The sequence below is a fragment of the Python bivittatus genome, unplaced genomic scaffold, assembly GCF_059951505.1.
Source record: "Python bivittatus isolate LINGU-HERP-01145 unplaced genomic scaffold, Pbiv_v1 ctg000180_np1212, whole genome shotgun sequence".
Classification (NCBI taxonomy): Eukaryota; Metazoa; Chordata; class Lepidosauria; order Squamata; family Pythonidae; genus Python; species Python bivittatus.
In genome coordinates this window covers 3,745,981-3,765,889 of record NW_028277047.1, presented here as the reverse complement: position 1 = coordinate 3,765,889, position 19,909 = coordinate 3,745,981, and the positions used below count along the sequence as shown (strand labels likewise).

General features: G+C 46.7%; 1 protein-coding gene across 1 annotated transcript; it reads left to right on the top strand.

Moving 5' to 3' along the window:
- The first annotated feature begins 2,154 nt into the window (after positions 1-2,154).
- On the top strand, positions 2,155-17,705 carry MPZ (myelin protein zero). Its single transcript, XM_007442440.4, has 6 exons — positions 2,155-2,344; positions 10,588-10,754; positions 11,742-11,955; positions 12,819-12,954; positions 14,030-14,087; positions 15,083-17,705. The coding sequence occupies exons 1-6, from the start codon at positions 2,278-2,280 to the stop codon at positions 15,182-15,184; spliced, it is 744 nt and encodes a 247-aa protein (XP_007442502.1). The 5' UTR covers positions 2,155-2,277; the 3' UTR covers positions 15,185-17,705.
- The last annotated feature ends 2,204 nt before the right edge of the window (positions 17,706-19,909 follow it).

Below are 19,909 nucleotides of genomic sequence, written 5' to 3'. Positions count from 1 at the left end.
GCTCTTACTTGAATGAATTGTATTTATATTGTATTGTATGGCTGGATATTGGTCTTCAGCGACAAATAAATGTTAACTAACTAACCGTGGCGTTACCTGATACGTGAAGCCTTTCCAACATTTGGACCTGACTCCCAATCTGACTCATCAAAAGCAGATAGAAGTCTCTGACAATCACATTGAACATTCCTTCTGGACGATGGCATTCACAGGTACACTGTGCCTGGCCAGAGAGGCTCTACGGCCTTTGCTCAATTGCGCGTTGGATCAATCCTGCTTTACTTCCTTCCTTTCCCACGGAAAATGGGCTCCTGAGCAACAGTTTGCAAGCCCCCCTCTTCCAACGGCCCACTTCTGACTTGGCGATGCCGAGGGAGAGCACAGAACGTGCCTTTGTGTTTTCTGGAATGTGGGGCGCCTACCGAAATCTGGGACTCTCTGCTGAAATGGTGGCCTGAAAGCAAGATTTTGAAAGATTGGCAGGCAGGGGCAAGGGGGGTGGGGGGGAAACTATTTGCACCTTAATTGTTTTATCTCACCATGATGAGAGGTGTCTTGCTTATAGCACACGCCAGACAACGTCTGAAAGTGGTTTGCTCTAGCATCCTTGCTTTTAATACCCAGGTCAGTTGTGATTTCCCTGGATTGCCCCCTGCAACAGGATTCAAAAACGTGGTGCTTTTTAATTCTGCAAAAGAAGATCCGTGCTATTTTCCTAACCGAGAAAATCCAGCTCAAGAACATTTTTCTAGGTGGGTTGTAATGGACTAAGTGTCGTCGTGAATTTACGGTCCTGTGGATCTCACTAGCTGGAAGGAAGCCCTCGGCTTGGGACAGCTGCACCCTTGTGTTTTGCAATTAATCCTGCCCAAATTCTGTTACCAGGACTGACCATTTTTCATGTATTCCTCCTCTGCAAAATTGCACACCTCTGATCAAGACGCCTTAATTGCCCAGCTTTTTTGCGGCCTGTTGGATACTGATCTGCTAAATCTTCACTCCGTCTTCTGATGCTCTGGCATTATTGATCAAAGGCAATACGCTTAATTGCTTGCGATCTACGCTAGGCTGCTTCATTTCATCTTTTTTTTTTTTCCTAAGCTGCCTTGTGGATCCTCCTGGGTCTGAAAATATACTTGCTGTGGAAATGAAAAAAACATTATTTAGGAGAAAGTCGCACTGTGTTCAATGAAGGCCGTGTCCCCCCCTCCCCAAAAATCCGGGGTATCAATTAGAGAATATTAGTTATTACAGCATTGCTTTTAACCACTTTTATTTATTTTTCATTGTGTTCTGTATAAATTTTGTGGTTTAATAACTCAGGATTGTTAGGGCTGGAGCAGAGGAATAAATAAACTCCCACATCTTCGGTTTAAGTTGGCAGCCCAACTAAGTGTAATATCCCCAGCAGGACAAAACCTTTATGCACATATTGGATTTTTTTTTAAAATGGATAAACGTACATATAATTTAGCTGTGCCATTTGTAGGAGGTTCAATAAAGGCTACGAGTCCTTTTGCAGTGGTAGGTGCAAACAACAGAGCAAAAAGTTCATCGATCAGGCGACCCAAATGCAACAGAATTTTTTTTTTAGTTTTTTTTTTTAATCCCACCTTTATTATCTTTATAAATAACTCACGGCAGTGAACACAGCTAATACTCCTTCCTCCTCCTATGTTCCCCACAACGCCAGTCCTGTAAAGCGAGTTTAATTAATAATAATGAATTAATAATTCATTGAATTGAGTTTAATTGAACTCCCCGGCCCTTCGTTCAGGGTAAAGGAATCCCTGGAAAGCAGAGGCGAAACGAACCGATGGTTTGGTGGATCGGTTGCACCTCTAATAAAAATCCCAGAGGGATCCTGGCTCCGGATGAAGGCTCTGCTTTTCAGGAGGCGAGAAAAGCGGCATTTTTCAGAGGCTGAGCCCTCACCCACAGCTTACAAAGAATGCAGCCTCTTTCCCCAGCTATGCCCGCGTTGATCCAAGTTCAACAACAGCCACCATAAATGCAACCTTTTATGTTTTGTTCTCTTGGGGGGGGGTTCATCCCCTCCTTCCCCCCCTCCTTCCTTCTCCCCATTGCTTCGTTCCCCTGGAAGCCCCATGCCACCTTCTCATTGGTTCCAGATTTCTGCAGAGATGGCACCCTTTGGGGCAGGCGAGTTCTTAAGCCAAGGGTGCCCCCCTCTCGGGCATTATACGGGAAGGCATTGTTGAATTTGCCACCAGCTCTTCCCCTCCATGCGGCTGGGCATTGGACAATAACCCAAGAATGGGGATCCCAGCCAACGCGGGAAGGGCCAAACCCTTCCTGTTTTCAGTGCTGATGTCTACAATGGGTAAGTTGCATTCTCCAGGGAAAGGTTTCAGAGTTGGGACGATCGCGAAGATTCGTAAGTACAACGTTTCCGCTCTGCCGTCTCCGATCTCGCAGTTTTCCAGGTGTTTCCAAAGCATGATGAAAGTCTCCTCTCAACTTTCCCTTCCCTGGGCGAAATCTCACTGGCTTTTTCACCCTTTCCTGACAGGGGGTCATTTAGGGGTAGACTGCCTCTGAAGGTGGAGGCTCGGCCCCGGGTGTAGAGTGTGGAGAACCAGCCCCGAGCTTCCTCTCCTGAGATTTCATGCATTCCTAAGATGATTTCCACAGCATCATTTTGTTGTTTTGTTATCTGTGTCCAATGTTCAGCTTCTCTCCCTGGAACTGCAGCATAGGCTATGTAGTTCTACCGCCCTCTGCAAGCTTGCTAAATCCTTTTTTCGTCGTTATTCAGAGGTCTAAAGCAGGGGCCATCGCCGTGTGGCCGAGACTTTCATCCCCAAAGCACATCCTGCAGAAAATACCTTTTTAGTGTGCCCCATTCTGCAGATTTCTTGGCTGGGTTTGGCTAACGATGGTTTGGATCGTGGTTTAGTTAAGGGGATGGGTAACGCGGGCTGATCTAAAGGCAACCCATTCTAGGAAATGGCTTGGTGGGGGGACAATCTGGGCTAGGAACTCTGCAAATTCTGGGGAGAAATTCTTCGTAATTGTTGACCATTTTTATCCCAAAGCTTCCAATCCTCCTATCGTCCATCCAATCCCCTGTTTCTCCAAAATGATTCTCCTCAATAATAAAATCGGGGCTGAGATTTGCTTCCCAATCTTGGGATTGGGAGAAAATGCAGGGGAAGAAGGGAGGGGCCAATTTAAGGACATTTGGTGGGGAAAAAGACACGGTGCATTTCAGAAGGACGGGGAGCGTTGGAGGGGAGCCGTGTCACTCTACGGTAGCCCAAAATCTGGAGGATCTTTCCGTCGAACAAATAGCGTTAAATGTCGTGAGCTAAAACCTGTGAATCGGGAAAGGTGCCCCCAAACGCCTTCTGATTTAAAGCAAAGGAAAGCCTTGGTTAATTTAATAAGTACGCACAGGTTTACGTTGTTTGATTGCGTGTCGCAGATATTGCGTTGATCGAACAGCATCGCAGGCCGCCGAGAAATCTTCCGGGAAAGGAAGAATCCATCGGCGTGTGGCAAACGTCACCATTCTCTTATTTTAAGAAATGCTTTCATTATGGTATGTACATCGTTCTTTTAGACCCAATGCTGTTGCACACTTAATAGACTACAGTATAGTGCAGACAGACCTTTTATATGCCCTGGGAAACCCCAAAATTCACATGACTCGCTTTATTGTGCTATTCACTTTATTGCGGGGGTTGAAAACTGAACCCACAATATCTCTGAGGTACGCCTGTAATAACTATGATGTCTGTCGTGAGTCTGAGACGCACCTTAACACCTGAGGAACTGGGTTCACCCAACGCACAGACTGTGCTTGGCTTAATTGTGGTTTGTTGGGAAAAGCCACCTTCGGCTGGGCTCCAAGCCCTAACTGGACAAACCATGGTTAGTATGATGAGGGAGCCTGTGGAAACATCATCTGCCTTGAAACTTCATGGATTAATTTAATCTTTAAAATGCAGCAGCGTGCTCTGTTGTTTGGGCAGCAAAGTTCCTCCCTTTTGAAATCGTTTTTATAATATTGCTCTGTCCACTAAGAAAAAAAAAATGCAAGCATTACGGTGCCAGACAGACTTTAAATTGCTTCCCGTTCAATCGAGAAGTGTATTAGCAGAACAAAGCAATATATTTTATATTGCTCTGAAATATCTTCCCATTATCTTCCGGGGAGTTCCTATGGGAATTGGACATGGGAGAGGAAACAGAAGTGAGAATTGTGTCTGACTAGACCCACGTTTGACCTGACAAATTAAAATTATCCTAAATTATTTGGTATCCTAAATCCTGCTGGAGCGTGTCTGCCTCTGTCTGTAAAATTACCTCTGTAAAAGGTAATTATTTTCTTTGCAATTTCTGCTGCGCAAAGAGAGCTGAGCACGGCTTGCAGGAGAGCATGCCATTCTGCAAAATAGCTGTTTTTTGATTCAGGATTCCCAACAAGACTTCTCTTTCCAAACAGCGACATGAACCGTAAGATAATGGCCACTGGCTGAAAAGAAAGGAAAGGAAGGAATGAAGCAAAGCAAAATAGAAAGAAATTAAGAGAGCCGAAGATCAGAAGATTTATTTGTTCGGCTTGGAATTGATCCTTCCAAACCTGAGTTGATATATTCCACTAAGCCACAGTGTAGCCAAGAGCTATGATTCTTGGCTTAGTGCAAGGTGCATGAACTTTATACTGTATGGACTCCAATTCCCAGAATTCCCCAGCCAGCTGGCTGGGGAATTCTGGGAGTTGAAGCCCATACAGCTTAAAGTTGTCAAGGCTGAGAAACACTGCCATATAGGATTGAAGACCGTGGTGTTTCTTTACAGAAATGTAATTCTTCCTTGCTTTCCTTAATACGGTGGAAATAGACTTCAGTCGATCCTGGATTCGAAATCATATCAGATTTGAATTAGACCCACCCATCCCGTTGAAAGAACCCTGAAAATGAACAAAAAATGGGGGTATTCCCTTTGCACGCTGATCGGCAGATTTCAACCTTGCCAAACCCTTCGTTTTTTAAAATGTAACATTTACGTCTCGTTTATTGATTTATCTTGATATGACTACAAACCTCAGCCCAGCACACCTATCTTCCCCCAAACTGCAGCAATGTTGTGAAATAAATGAGAATTTAAAAAAAAAATCTTTTTTTTTATATAATTTTTTTATTTTTTACAACAAACACAAACAATAGCATAAAAAACATAAAAAACCATCTTCCATTTTAAACCGTGTGTCAGCCAGTTACCAACCATTTGTGCCATCCTTTCATAGTCTTCACTCACCATTTATATAGAGTCTCATGTCATCTATCCAACACATATTTATATATTTATCAGTTATCAATTATTATTCATTTGTTACTAGTCTATAACACCAGCTTTCATAATAAGATTTGTATCATTTTTATCCATTGATTATATATATATATATATATATATATATATAGTAATTTATATCAATTTGTCAAGTTTCTATTATACAATTTGCTGATCTATTACATTACTATATCTTTTCATCCAACCATTGATAAAACAGATCCCATATCATATAAAAAAAAAATCTTATACCTCTCTGGGTGGTTTAAATCGACCCCTCTCCTTATCTCAATCTTCGCTTCTCGCTCTTGGATTCTAGAAATCCTCTTCTGGGGCCGGGGATGTTCCCAATCAAGGGACACCGTTTGGAGACTGGGTTTTGGAAATAGGAAAAGAACTTGGTGATTTATAGGAAGCAAACATCCTTAATTTCTCGGAGTGTACCTTTTCCAGTCCAAACATCCTCCTGATGCAATTAACATAATGCAACTTAATTTCCCTCCTATCCCCAATGTTGAACGAGGGGAGTTATTTTTACCGTGTTTCCTAGTGAAGTGCATTGAGCCGTCGGAACATAGACCGCAGCAAGGCGAACGGGGGCGATTTCCTGGTTTTATTTAAAATGGGCCAACGGATCACGTTTTAGGAACCCCATATTTCCAAATCAGCACTGAAAAGTTCGATCCAGCTGTTCCTTACCAAAATGGGCGACGGGAAAGAAACGTGCTGAGTTTTATTAGCGTTAACATCCTCAGCAACACGGAGGCTTTAAAAAAAATCTTCATGGAGTGCCAAAATTGGCCTGGGGAACTCCAAGCCTCCGGATGGAACGACCTGGTTTTAAACATTAGGATGAAATGTACTGTAATGGTGGAGATTAGAGACAAGTAGTGGGTGAAAACTGGAATGCAGTGACGTTTAAAGCAGGGATGGGCAATTTTAAAAAAAATGTCATGGAAGGTCACATTCCCTTGGGGGTAATGTAACAGGGTGATATGCCTGAATACGGATAGATTTTCTGCAAAGGACTTAAGAAATTAGACGGGGATTAAGGGTGAATATCCAACTTTGGGCCAGAATGTTAAACTGAGGCACAGGAGGACCAGGTTCAAATCTCTGTTCAGCTAGGGTGACATGGGGTCAATTACTGTTTTTGTCATGCTCTTCCTCACAAGAATGTAATTTCAGAAATCAGGCTTGATAATAGAAGAGAGCCTCCATCTATAAAGGCAGTCTACCTCTGAACGTTAGAGGCCAGCAAGAGGAGAAGGCTGTTGTGTTTTGCAGGATAAATCTGAGATTCGTCTAGAAGGGCAGTTTTCAGACAACCTTTCTAATACACCAGGTTGGGCGATTGACTGTTCACCGAATATTGCTGGATGATTGGAGTGGGGGAATTGAGGGAAAGTGGGAATCTTTAAAAATAAACAAGCAAGCCACAGATGCTCTCTGTTTGCTTACATGTAAAGGTGAAAGGAAGGAAGGAAGGAAGGAAGGAAGGAAGGAAGGAAGGAAGGAAGGAAGGAAGGAAGGAAGGAAGGAAGGAAGGAAGGAAGGAAGGAAGGAAGGAAGGAAGGAGAAAGAGAAGGCAGGCAGGCAGGCAGGAAGGAAGGAAGGAAGGAAGGAAGGAAGGAAAAAAGAGAAAGGAGAAAGGAAGGGAAGGGAGGAAGGGGAAGGAAGGAAGGAAGGAAGGAAGGAAGGAAGGAAGGAAGGAAGGAAGGAAGGAAGGAAGGAAGGAAGGAAGGAAGTTTTATTTCACCATTGCTATAAGTTATAGGCATCTCTATCTGTTTGATATGACAGCAAACTCATTTTGCGCACAGGTTAGATGGTGCTAATCAAACATCATTACTGACTTTTCAACCTTTTCTACAATTGCCACAGACCTCCACAACTGCCTCTTGCCAACTGTGAGGGCTCAAAGATTTTTTCTCTCTCTCTCTCCTTTCTAAAATCCCTGCAGTGACATCTGCTACTCTTCCTGCTTAACCTTCTACTCTCCCTTGGTTCCTGTGCAACCTTGGTGAGCGTGTGCTAAGCTTGCAAAAATGATCTGGTCGATGCTTTTCTCAGCCAAATCATCTTTCTGCTTCGTTTGCAGAAGGAGACATCCCTCCCCAGCATTCCAGGTGTGACCACATAAACCATAAGGAAGATGAGCAGCTTAGAAAACAGAACATATCTTGCACAAAAACAGTCCCACTGATAAAAACTTAGTTTGAAACTAAGGAGGGATCCATTTCGTTAGCTCTATTCCATTTAGAAGCATGAGGACTAGAATCTTTCTTGATCTTTAAGGGAGGCTTAAAGGTCAGCCTCTGAGATAGAGCATCTTCTTTGCATGGAATAGATTTGAACCCAGCTGCTAAAGTAGGGTTAAGAAAAAGCTCAGTTAAAAACCTTGAAGGGTGTGTTGCGAATCAGAGCTTGGGCTGAGACATCACGTCAGCCGTTCAATAAACGGCGATTAAACCACGCACAGCTTGGAAAGGCAGCACCAGCCCTTTACGGCCGTGCAAAACTGCCTTACAGATCTGTCCACATTTTTCTCATCCTTTCGTCAAAGATTACTGTTTGCTTAAGCAGATAAAGACATTTCTGTGTTGATTGTTGAAGTAGTGATTTCCCCAAATTCAAGTGACAGAGTCCAGATGTAGTCCTGGGAAAGGGACCCCAAAGTTTAGAAACTTTGCAACTTATCTTATTTTCTTATTATCTCATCTCATCTCATCTCATCTCATCTCATCTCATCTCATCTCATCTCATCTCATCTCATCTCATCTCATCTCATCTCATCTCTTAAAGTGCAAACAGAGCTGGCTTGGCCAAGAACCTAGATTAGCTAAAAAGATGAGTAACGTAGCTTGGGCTTTGCCAGAGTGCATGGACCTTACCCTAGCTTTAGAAACCTTAAGCCAGAAGGTGGTTTGTTCATTGGGGCATGGCCTGATCTATAAATATAGCAGTTACGATTTGCAAAGGCAGGCTAGGTTTTGGGCTTCGGATAAACCCAGCCTTTTGGCTTCTTACGAGGACATTGGTACAATCCCGCCGGCCGAGTCCTAATCTGCACCCCGCTTGGAAACCCCCAAATTTGCAATCTCTTGTCCTTCCCATCCGGCAGGAGAAAGCAGGACTGTGCAACTCTGTTGTACCGCTGGAAAATCAAAATTGCAGACAGACGCTCTGAAATCCCCCATCCGATCTCCAATTCGGCAGACGTTTCCAGACCGAGCTGAACAAGGACAGCCTTGCAAAGCGAACAGAGCCGTTCCAGCCTGGCGTGCTGTCGTTTTTGTCTAGGTCTGCATAAAATCATGCTGAAAACGAAAAAAAAAAAAGGTGGGGGGGAGTAGAGGGGGAGAACAGGGCTGTTTTCCAACAGCGTCCCGCGAAAAAGCAGGAGGGGAACGTCCCCCTCATGGAACTGCTCCAACCGTCTGGAATTTGCACCCCAGGGTGGGAGAAAAGAAGAGGATTGTGTAGCTACACAAAGCATTCTTTTGATTGCAAATGTCAGCACTTCTCGATCACTCAGCATGTTCTGCACCCTGCTTCAGGCGTGGCTGAGGACCACGGCTGGTTTTTATGGGAGGAATTGCCCGCTTCCCACATGGAGGGGTGAGAAGGCAGGAGTGATGGAGAAATATGCAGAGATCCAGGGTATCTATGGTGGAAAAAGTATATTTTTCCACCAGAACAATGAGGCTTTCTCACCTTCCGCCATGCGCTCGGGAGCCCACGGAGGTCCACACCGCCACCTCTGGGTGGATTGTCACGAACAGAGGACACATATACAGTGACCCTATTTTCTTGGACAAAAAATAAAGGACCAGCCTGAAAAGGGGTCAGCTCTGAAGGAGGTTCACAAGGATCCAAACATTTCATTGCTGAAGTTTGGAACTTGGCTTTCCAAAGGAAAATTCACAAGCCAAACCAAGACGAAGCATCCCAAAACGCGTATTCTAATCAAAAGACCTGAAATCAGACAGTAGAGGTCAGGTCAATTTCCACATTTTTCAAAAGACAGGTCAATTTCCACATTTTTCACATGAATGTGAAAGACTGGGCCTGGAGGGGGGCTATTCCACGGCCAAAGTGAAATGACCCAAACGAAGTTGAAAAGTGAGTTTGGGGAAAATCAATCGATCTAAAAGATTCTGAAATAAAAGGACTGTTTATAATAAAGGACATATGGTCACCGAAGGCATATGGCACGCCTGGACATCTTTCCAGTGTATTTCGAACAATTTTTTTCTTTTAAATGGTATCTATCTGTAGGTAATGATCACTGATGAGTGTGGATATATAAACACGCTTCTTTCAGGATGATGCGTTATATGTTTGGGGCTTCACAAAAACTTACGTGAGAAGGACTTGAGTCGTTAAAACAGTGTTTCTCAACCTTGGCAGCGTGGAGATGGGTGGACTTCCACTCCCAGAATTCCCCAGCTAGCTGGGGAATTCTGGGAGTGGAAGTCCACCCATCTCCACGCTGCCAAGGTTGAGCAACACTGCACTCAAAGATAAAACACGAGATGTTAAGAGTTGCCCAACGGTGGGACTGTCTTCCCCCCGAGGTTGGGGGTTCCCTCTCTGTGGAGGTTTTTAAGAAGGGGCTGGATAGCCGCTGCTCAAGGATGACTTAACTGCTTTTCCTGCACGGTGCAGAGGGTCAGACTAGATGGCCCTTGGGGATCCCTTTCCACACTATAATTCTTTGTGGGAGCCGTTTTGCACAAGCCGGCTCCAAATGTCCAGTTTTTTCGTCCTTCCACATCCCACAGGGAAAGCGCCAAGTCTTTCTTTTCGGTTGGCATGACTTTCTTTTCACTCTCCGTTCCCTTTCGCGCCGAGGGTCCCCGGGGCTGAAATTACATCCTGCCCATTAAAGAGATCTTGAAAATTGCCCATGAAGCAGGACCAGCAGAGATGGCAAAATGGACTTGCTCGCTTAGAGAAAGATCAGCTACCGCATGTATTAGTGACTGGCAGCTCCTTATGGACTTTCGGCTGAAAAAAGATTGGTTTTGGTCTTTGCGACCCATTTAACTTGTATTTTCAAACGCTCTTTGTTAGCACCATGATACTGAACTGTCCGTTAACCACCTGGGCTGGGTTTGCACAACGTGGACTGTTCGGGTTAACCTAAACTCACCTGGTTAAGCCTGTTAGGAGGACTTGCCCTTTTGGGGAATGGGGGCAGAAGCTTTATGGAAAATGATCAGGGACCCCCGACTCATGGTTTCTCCCCCTCTCCTTTTGCAGTGCTGACTCCAACTCTGGCCATCAAAGTTTACACAGCGAACGAGATCCACGGCACGGTGGGATCTAAAATTAAGCTCTCCTGCTCTTTCTGGTCCAACGAGTGGATCTCCGATGACATCTCCATCACTTGGCACTTTCAGCCGGAACGTGGAAAGGACAGCATTTCGGTAAAAAGGGGGGGGGGTAATTATATAGATTTGTCCAGTGCAGGGAAGCTAGGCCGTTCTGCCTCAACCCCGATAGGATTTCACTCGGTGGGGTAGACGCCGATGAGGGAATGTGCGGTTCAGGGCCTCCAAGTGGTTTAAAAATTGCTTTCCCCTGTAGCTAGGGTAGGACGGGGTGGAAACTTTTCCAGATTTGCCAGAAGGGATAATGGGAGAGGCTTCATGGACCCAAAAATATGACTGAAGACTGCGTCAAGTAGATCTAAAGAGGGATTTAAGCGCAGATGGATAGGGATCTAAGGGATCTAAGCACAGATGGATAGGGTCTATGGGATCCAAGTGCAGATGGATAGGATCTAAGGGATCTAAGTGCAGGTGAATAGGATCTAAGGGATCTAAGTGCAGGTGGATGGGGATTTAAGGGATCTAAGTGCAGGTGGATAGGGATTTAAGGGATCTAAAGGCAGGTGGATAGGGATCTAAAGGATCTAAGTGCAGGTGGATGGGGATTTAAGGGATCTAAGGGCAGGTGGATAGGGATCTAAGGGATCTAGGTGCAGATGGATAGGGATCTAAGGGATCTAAGGGCAGGTGGATGGGGATTTAAGGGATCTAAGGGCAGGTGGATAGGGATCTAAGGGATCTAAGCACAGATGGATAGGGATCTAAGGGATCTAAGGGCAGGTGGCTAGATGACTCTTCACCCGTCTATACAACCCAGCCCCCACTGACCCTCATTATAGATACAGTAGAACTTGCTGCAAGGGGAGGGGCTTCAATATGGTAGGAGGAGCTACAATATTCTGGCTGCCAAAACAGAGATGGCCACGGGGGGGGGGGGGGGCAGGACAAAAAAAGATCTCTGGTCTCTTGGCTGCCCCTTGTGGTCCCATCGATGCTGCACTCCTGATCTGATCCTCCTCCTCAGCCAGGCAGGGGCAGTTTCCCTCCTAGCCCAACCGCTTCTTCTGCTCTTCTTCGACCCAGATATTTCATTACGCCAAAGGCCAGCACTACATCGACAACGTTGGGTCCTTCAAGGAGCGCATTGAGTGGATCGGGGACCCTCACTGGAAAGACGGCTCCATTATCATCCACGACCTGGAATACACCGACAACGGGACCTACACTTGTGACGTCAAAAACCCGCCGGACATTGTAGGGAGAACGTCGCAAGTCACGCTCTACGTCTTTGAGAACGGCAAGTGGAAATTTGTTAGGGGGTTACTGTGATTTCCCCATGCCTGATCAATGTGATGCCACAACCTTTGGAGTGTAGTGGGGAGAGCCAGTTCCAGTCTCCCCCCGACATGGAGGCTTCCTGGGTGACTTTAGGCCAGTCCCTTTCTCTCGGCCCAACCTACCTTACAGGGTTGTTGTTATGGGGGAAAGTAGGAGGAAGAAGACCACGTGCGTGGCCTTGAGCTCCTGTCCAAAACAAGCGGCTGCTCCTGGTCAATCCCTTTCCCTAATTTCTTCCCTCTATATCGTAAGTCAATGCCACCTTCTCGCCTTGGGTTTCCAGCCCATTGAACTCAGTGGACCCGGTTCAGGGTTTCTGTGGGGAAAGTCCAACCTTTGGGGTGATGTTTGAATGGGTGGCTTGAATGAAAATGATTGAGTTGAAGCCAGGCTGCTGAGCAACCCAGTTTGAGATGTTGCACATTTTAATAACATTTTCTTCTCCCTCTCCTTCTCCTTCTCCTTCTCCTTCTCCTTCTCCTTCTCCTTCTCCTTCTCCTTCTCCTTCTCCTTCTCCTTCTCCTTCTTCTCCATCTTCTCCTTCTCCTTCTCCTTCATCTTCTCCATCTCCATCTCCATCTCCTTCTTCTCCTTCTCCTTCTCCTTCATCTTCTCCATCTCCTTCTCCTTCTTCTCCTTGTCCATCTTCTCCTTGTCCATCTTCTCCTTCTCCTTCTCCTTCTCCTTCTCCTTCTCCTTCTCCTTCTCCTTCTCCTTCTCCTTCTCCTTCTCCTTCTCCTTCTCCTTCTCCTTCTTGCCCTTGTCCACCTTCTCCTTCTCCTTCTCCCCCTCCCTCCCTCCCTTTCTCTCCTCCTCCTCCAGTTCCTGTCAGATACGGCCAAGTGCTGGGAGCCATAATCGGAGGTGTGTTGGCTGTGGTCTTAGTAGTCCTGCTGATAGCTTATCTCATCAGGTACTGCTGGCTGAGGAGACAAGCCACCCTCCAGAGGCGGCTCAGGTACATCCACGAAGGGTGGGAGCGATTCATGCCCTCCTGGGCTCCCATCCACCTATTCCTGTCTTGCTAAACATCCTGTCTTGCTCAAATTCTCCATTCGAGATCCCTTTCTCTCTCCAGCCCGTTGCCTTCCGGAGTTGGGGGATGCCAACCGCCCCCATGCCAGTCCTGGGTAGCTGGCTGGGGGATGATGGGAGTTGTAGTCCCGCATCTCTGGAGGGCCTCAGGTTGTGAACAGCTGCCCCAGCCTTTGCTGGAGTTCCTCTGCTTTGCAAGGCAAGAGCGTTTCTTCCCAACACAACAGCTGGGGGCTGCCCTAATCTCACGACAAAGCCTTGTCACTCCCACTGCATTGCAAACCCGAGCACCAAGCCCACCCCGCGCACACGTACAGCGGCAAGGGCAGGTGCAAAGAAAGGAAAGCAGCACGCTTCCACGTTTGCAATGGCTTTTTTAAATCCAGTAATTGCTTGGGTGCATCTGCACAGAAACAGAGTTTTGCAAGAACTGGGTGTTTATGCATCGACCTGCTCCTGCCCCAGCCCCCACCCCAGGCACATTTGGCCCTTCCGGTGGCCAGATCCAAACTGGGCAGTCAATTCCACGGAGTTTCCCTTCTCTTGTAAATTTCAGATGCAGATCCCCGCCGATCCACCCCCTCACCGGATCATTCCCTTCTTGTCTGTTTCACCCGAGCCGTGTACCGCCTTGCTCACTTTTTCCCGGTTCTCGCACCACCGTGTGCTTTCCTTAGCAGCCGCATGCGAATTAAACGTGGCTCTTGGCGGTGCATGAAAGCTGCAGTGGCACAAAAAGCACCAGTTTTGGGGAGGGGAGGGGAAACCCAGCTTCTTCAAGAAAAATAGCATGAAATGGAAACGTGCCCCACTTCCTGAAATGAGGCCAAGACTTTTCACCCAAGTCTGGTTCTACCTTTACACTCTTTAGCACAACCTAAGTTGAGTTTCAAGGCTTTTTCGCTCCCCACATCTAGCGGCTTCCCGGTTCAGACCCTTGCTCCCCAACTTCCAGTCCTTGGGCATCAACGCACCTCTCTCTTTTTATCTCCACTTAGCGCTATGGAGAAAGGGAAACTGAGGCTCGGCAAGGATTCTTCCAAAAGACGCCATCAGGTGAGTCTTCGAGAGGGCGAGCAAGAAGCGAGGGGGGAATAAAGGGCCAAGAAGTCATGATCACAGTGGGGTTGATCCTACAAATGCCAGGCTGTTTGGAAGCCACAGAGATGGAGGAAGGGAGGGAGAAGATTTAGGGTGGAGAGAAAAACCAGACCCCACAAACCGTAGTGAGTTTCAGAGGAAGAGAAGGAACAGGATGAAAAATGGAGACCGGCATGTCTGTCTCTCTCATGGCTAACGTAGACTGTTGCCTCTGTCGAAACTCAGAAACGTTTTCTTTTTTCCATCTCCTTTTCCCTTCGTCTCTTCCTTTTTTCCTTTTCCGCATTTCTGTCCCTATATTCATTTCTTTGAATGTATTTCTTATTCTGTAGGGCAAACTTTTTCATAAAAATGATTTAAAAAGGAAAGGAAAAATGGAGACAGGTCATGAAAAAGGGGGTGGCTTCATCGGGGTGCAAAAGTCCCGTTAGTCCAGATTAATCCTGGAAAACTCTACCCCAGCCTTCTCCAAGTGGCCGTTGTCCAAAAACACTGGCTTCGGGGGAAGCAAATATTACGGCTCGTGACGACAGCCGGTGAAGTCCACGGACATAGCTTAATTCCCTTTTTTTTTTCTTAAATCCAAGGGCAGGAAAAGCCAAGCAGAAACTGTTCTTTCATTAGTCCTTGCTTGCCAAAAAACAGGCCCGCATTATTACATTGTAGCTGGCTGGCTCTCAAGGATGATGTCTGCAATTGCCAGCAGAAAACAGCAGGGTCAGCTGGCCTGTTTTTTGCTGGCAAGCAAGGAAGGAGAGGTGCTTTGGGTTTGGGGGAACATGGGCAGAAATGTCACGATGCAAGCCCCATGTCCTGGGGATGACACAACGCAGGCACATGAAGGAGGGGCCATGGGTTGCAACATAGTCTAGGGTTAGGTCTCTTCCGCCCCTGGCCAGTCTCCATTCTCATGGGCCAATCTTCTCTTCTTTTCTTACGCCTCCCGGTAGACTCCTGTCCTGTACGCCATGCTGGACCACAGCCGCCTGACCAAATCCAGCGAGAAGAAATCCAGGGGAGGCCTGGGAGACTCGCGCAAAGATAAGAAATAGCGGTTAGCCGGCAGAGAAGGTATCGAGAAGAAGGCGGGCAAGAAGCAGGTCGTCATGACCATCGAGATGGAACTGAAGAGGGACCAACTCGAGGCTGAGGGCCTCAAGCCTGCCGTCAAATCCCCCAGCAAGAACAGCCTCAAAAACGCTCTCATGAATATCATTAAAAGCGATTCGGCCAAGTAATTCGAACGCAGAGCCTTTCCTAGCCCTCCTCTTTCTGTTGAGGCTGGGAGGTCACTCATTCCTCCACCCAGTCCTCGTGGCTTTGCTAGGGCGGCCAGATCTGGGCTGCAGTACTTCAGGCGGCCACGTGGTGGCCTCAAGGAGTCGTTTTGGGGCCATCTGCTGCCACCTGCTGGCCGTTTGGAAAACCGCAGCCCAGCCAGGATAGCCCTAATCCTCCTGCAATGGAGCGTTTCTCAACCTTATCAACTTTAAAAAGTGTGGACTTCAGCGCCCAGAAATCTGGCTGGCGAATTCTGGGCGTTGACGTCCACGCTTCTTAAAGTTGCTGAGGTTGAGAAACACGGCTCAAAGGCATTAACTAGTCCTGAACTAATTCAGTGACTATCTCTACTGCTGCAGTAATCTTTCTAATCAGGGGCTGATGGCATCTGGCATCGTCCTGCCCGCCATAAAGTGGCTGAAATCCATCTTTGTTCCTGCAACTTTGGGGAGGGAGTCTTGGTTTGCACGGCTAAGAAAGCAAGGGTTAAGCCGAAAATCCAACAGGTGATTCCTCCTCCATATTTCAGTTTCTTCTGTTACGGATGTCCAGAAACAGACTTTGGTTTTCCCGATCTGCTACGAACCAATGTTTCGTGCTAGTGCTTCCCACACTTCTGACGGGCCCCAAACTCACCAACTCACCCTCGGGTCTACTGCACGTAGAGAGCGGATCACAAAACGTACAGGACGTTTGTTCTTCTCACTCCCCTTTTCTCGGAAAGGGAAATTTCCCCCAGGAATTTCCATCAGCCCCTCGCCCCCGTCCATCGCCACGAGGATAAGCAAGCTGGGTGTCCTATCGTTTTAACCATCCCCATTCTTCTAAATTGGCCAGAAAGATGCATAATTCTCCCCAAAAGATACCTTCGTCTGCTCCAACGGCTGTGACCCTCTTCCGCTCCATGACTGGAGCACAGATGTAATTTTTCTTTTTTTCTCTCGTTTTTTAATCCAACGACCAGATTATAGTCTGTGCGTCTCAGAGACTCAGAAAGATGGTTTAATGCCCCCCAGACGGTGATTCTGGCCAGAAGAGGCAGAAACATTTTGCTTTCTTTCTCCACAATCACAGGAGCTAGGATCCTCAACTAAGCAAAAGAAGAAATAACTTTTTTTTTTTAAATGCCATCAACACTTCTGTTGCTCTCCCTTACCCCAAGAGTCCTGATCCTAAAGAGATGTTCATGTTATGACGTGAGCATAAGAGTTCGTTTTAGGCCAATTCAGAGTCTCCTGCTTGAGCAAAGCATCTGAGAGATTTCAGGGGAAATGGGGGGGGGGGAATGCTAAGATGACCCCTGAAATTTCTCAGGGAGGGGGTTTTGCTCATCCCACGAGGCTGCCAAATTTTGCCCGCCACGAAACTCTCCTCTCCTCGCCTTGCAAAGAGTTCTCTTGGAGCAAACAAGCTTTGTATCTTTTGCCTCCGCTTCCAATCCGGGGGGGAAAAAAATTGCAGACAATGTTCTGCCCATTTCCCCCCAGTCTGTTTCAGCAGACGAATCTTCCAGCGTGGGCTTTCTCCCACTTTACATTTCTGCTCTTAATTGTTTGACATCTCCAGCACGTCCTCTGGGAGGAATTAAACCATCTCTTGACAGCGATGAAACCTCGCCGTATGATCTTCAATCTGGAGGAGGGTGGCTGCGGTGAATTTCATGATTAACCCGCGAATATATTATATTGAGTTTCCCTCCTCGCTTTTCCCTGCCCTGTGACTGAACCGTACATGACGTTACGTGGGTAGTCTTCCTATCAAGGCCTTGGTCTTTCCCCTTTCCTCTGCTCTTGTTTCTGTTTTTACTCTGTTCAGATTAACTTCTAGGACAACATGTTCCATCGCTAGACGAAAAGCCCAAGTCAGCCCCCCCATCATATCATTTTGCTAGCAAACACACTCCTGTTGAAAGACAAGCTTCATTTCATCTCCTGCTTTGGTCTGTCCATTTTACGTCACTTTCTACCCAGTTTCTGTTCTGGCTCCATCAACCTCTTTCTTGCCGTCAATCTCCCAGCATCAACTTACGGTGCTGCAGAAATGTATATAGCAGACGATTCCTGTAGACATACCCACACAATTCTGTGTAGCACATGTTGTCATGAGTAGTCCTAGAAAACTAAACTGCATTTAAAAAAAAAACACAGACACAAATGTCTTCTGTGTTGGTGTGTCTCATTTCCTCTGTGCAGAGTTGGGGCTTTCTCAACTCTGCGTCCTTCTTCCAATCAGCAGCGGCAGCCAAAAACAAGTGACGTAATTTAAAAAATTGTTAATAAAAAGACTGACATTTCTGTATAGAGCTGGTTTTCCTGTGGTCTGTGATCCTGATGGTAAAGAGGGAGTGATTAAAGGAAAGGGGTCGGCAACGCGCGGACACCTGGCAAAATCAGGCGAGTCACTTGGCCCAAAGTAGGAGGAGAAAAATATACACTATTGCCAATCAGCTGATCAAAGTATACTTTGGGATTTACCTATAATTTCTCATGTTTCGCCCAGGCTTCTTCTATTCATCCTATCTGTAAGGTTTTGTATTCTTTAAAATCAAAGCTTGGCAAAATCTGTTTATCTATCACCCCAAATCACTCTGAAAAAGAAAAGGGGTTGTATACGAACCAAAGCCACTCTTTTCATAGCGTTTCTACAGCAGTCCAAAAAAGCTTCACCTTTTCATCAACCTGGTTTGTCCGTTACACTGTGCCAAACGGTGGCTTGATGATGGACAGAACCAATCCAAGAAAGAGAATATGGCTCTTTGGGAGTTGACAAACCCCTCAAAACTGGGATTCTTCCTGATTTTGTTTCATGTCCTGCACGCTTCTTTGACATGCCGAAGACGAAATGGAGAGAAAATAGATCAGACGTTAGCCGAAAAAACCATGACGGCTTCACTTGTCCACCTGGATAAATTCATTTATTTATTTGCAGGAGTTATAGGAGTTATAGGTCACCCTGATCAAGCAACTCTGAGCAGCAATGGAGTCCTGAGGGTGTAACTGGCATTGAAACAACAAGTCAAGAAACAAAAAATAATATATTAGAACTGTGTTTCTCAACCTTGGCAACTTGAAGATGGGTGGACTTCAGCTCCCAGAATGCCCCAGCCATACACACACACACACACACACGTGTGCAAAACAGGGACATAGAAATCTGCAAATAGAAGCTGCGTGAAAAGTTCAGAGGAAGAGACGAATGGAAGCCAAAGATCAAAAGCAAACAGATTTTCCCGATTATTTTATTAACATGCTACACGTGTCAATCTTCAAAGCAGGTCAGTCGGTACCTATGGTGACATATCTTTCATAGAGATACTTTACAATATTTATTACGAATTTTGCCTCCACGACCACTGGAATGGCTGAGAGGCAGCAACGTGGGAAAAAGTACAGGTGACCTTCAGGATTTAGATTTAGGGGTTTTTTTTCCCCTTGGCTCATGAGAAGCTGGGCCCTGAGGTGGGGGAGCATGGCTTCTGGAACAAGCAGCCCTTTCTTTGGGTGAACAGACAGAAGAATCGGGGTGCCGAGATCTCCGGACACCGTCGGATGGACGCCAAGTTTGGGAACAACGCTCAGATGTTCCCTTGGCAAAGGATGGCTTAAGTAGCTTGAGGCTGACTTTTCCAAAAGCGTGTCTTACTCGCAGAAAGTGTCGTGGGAGGGAGCCAGACCTTTCCCAATGATGCTCAACATTTCACAATCAGTGCAAAAGATTTCCTTTGGCATGATGTCGGCTCTCCGTGAAAGCGGGATCCCACCGTGGAAGCAAAAAGAGATCCCCCCCCCCCACTTAGGTTGGAATCACTAAGACTTGACTTGCAATTTTCAAAATAGGGCATCCGGGTTTTTGTTCAGAATATTAAGCGAGCTCCCACCTCATCGGGCCGGAAGCTCTTCAAATAGATTTGCCAGGTTTTGAATTCCGCCTCGGTGGGGCCGGGAAGGAGAATTGTGGCCAAGACACGAGGACCCGGCAAGCCCAGAACGGTTTAAAATCCGTGGCTTGCAAGCGGAACGTTTCCTCTTTGGCAATTTTACAAGGGGTCTTTGGCGGGCAAGGTTGGCACCCCGAGGAGTCGGACTTCCCAGCGAGGCATTAAGCACTTTCCAAGGGCCAACTTGGGGGGGGGGGGAATAGCCTCTTTTCAGCACGGCATCTTCTCTGCCAAGGTGAAGAGGGTGGCACCGGAGAGCTGCCAACAGGAATTGCACTCCCGGTCTCCAAATGGGGAGTCTAAAAGGTCAACCCTCCATTTATAGAGCAGCAACCCCTGCCCCCCCGATGATAGATGGGAGGAAAAACGGGATGGAGAAATTGGTTCGAATGATGCCACTATTCTATTCGTCCTGGTCCATGGTTCTCACCTATAGCTACATCTGTCCCTCTGCCCATCATCAGCGGCTTCGTGTGGAAGGCCCCTTCCACCCGCCCCCTCCCCTCCCCACCATTGCTTTGACCGTTTTTACAGTACAGTACGTGCAAAAAGAAATAAA

Excerpts from the sequence above, each read along its gene's own strand:
- MPZ (XM_007442440.4), top strand. The coding sequence starts at position 2,278 with ATGGGGATCCCAGCCAACGCGGGAAGGGCCAAACCCTTCCTGTTTTCA. Across the intron at positions 2,345-10,587 it reads AGTGCTGATGTCTACAATGG|TGCTGACTCCAACTCTGGCC; the intron begins GTAAGTTGCATT and ends CTCCTTTTGCAG. Across the intron at positions 14,088-15,082 it reads CTTCCAAAAGACGCCATCAG|ACTCCTGTCCTGTACGCCAT; the intron begins GTGAGTCTTCGA and ends GCCTCCCGGTAG.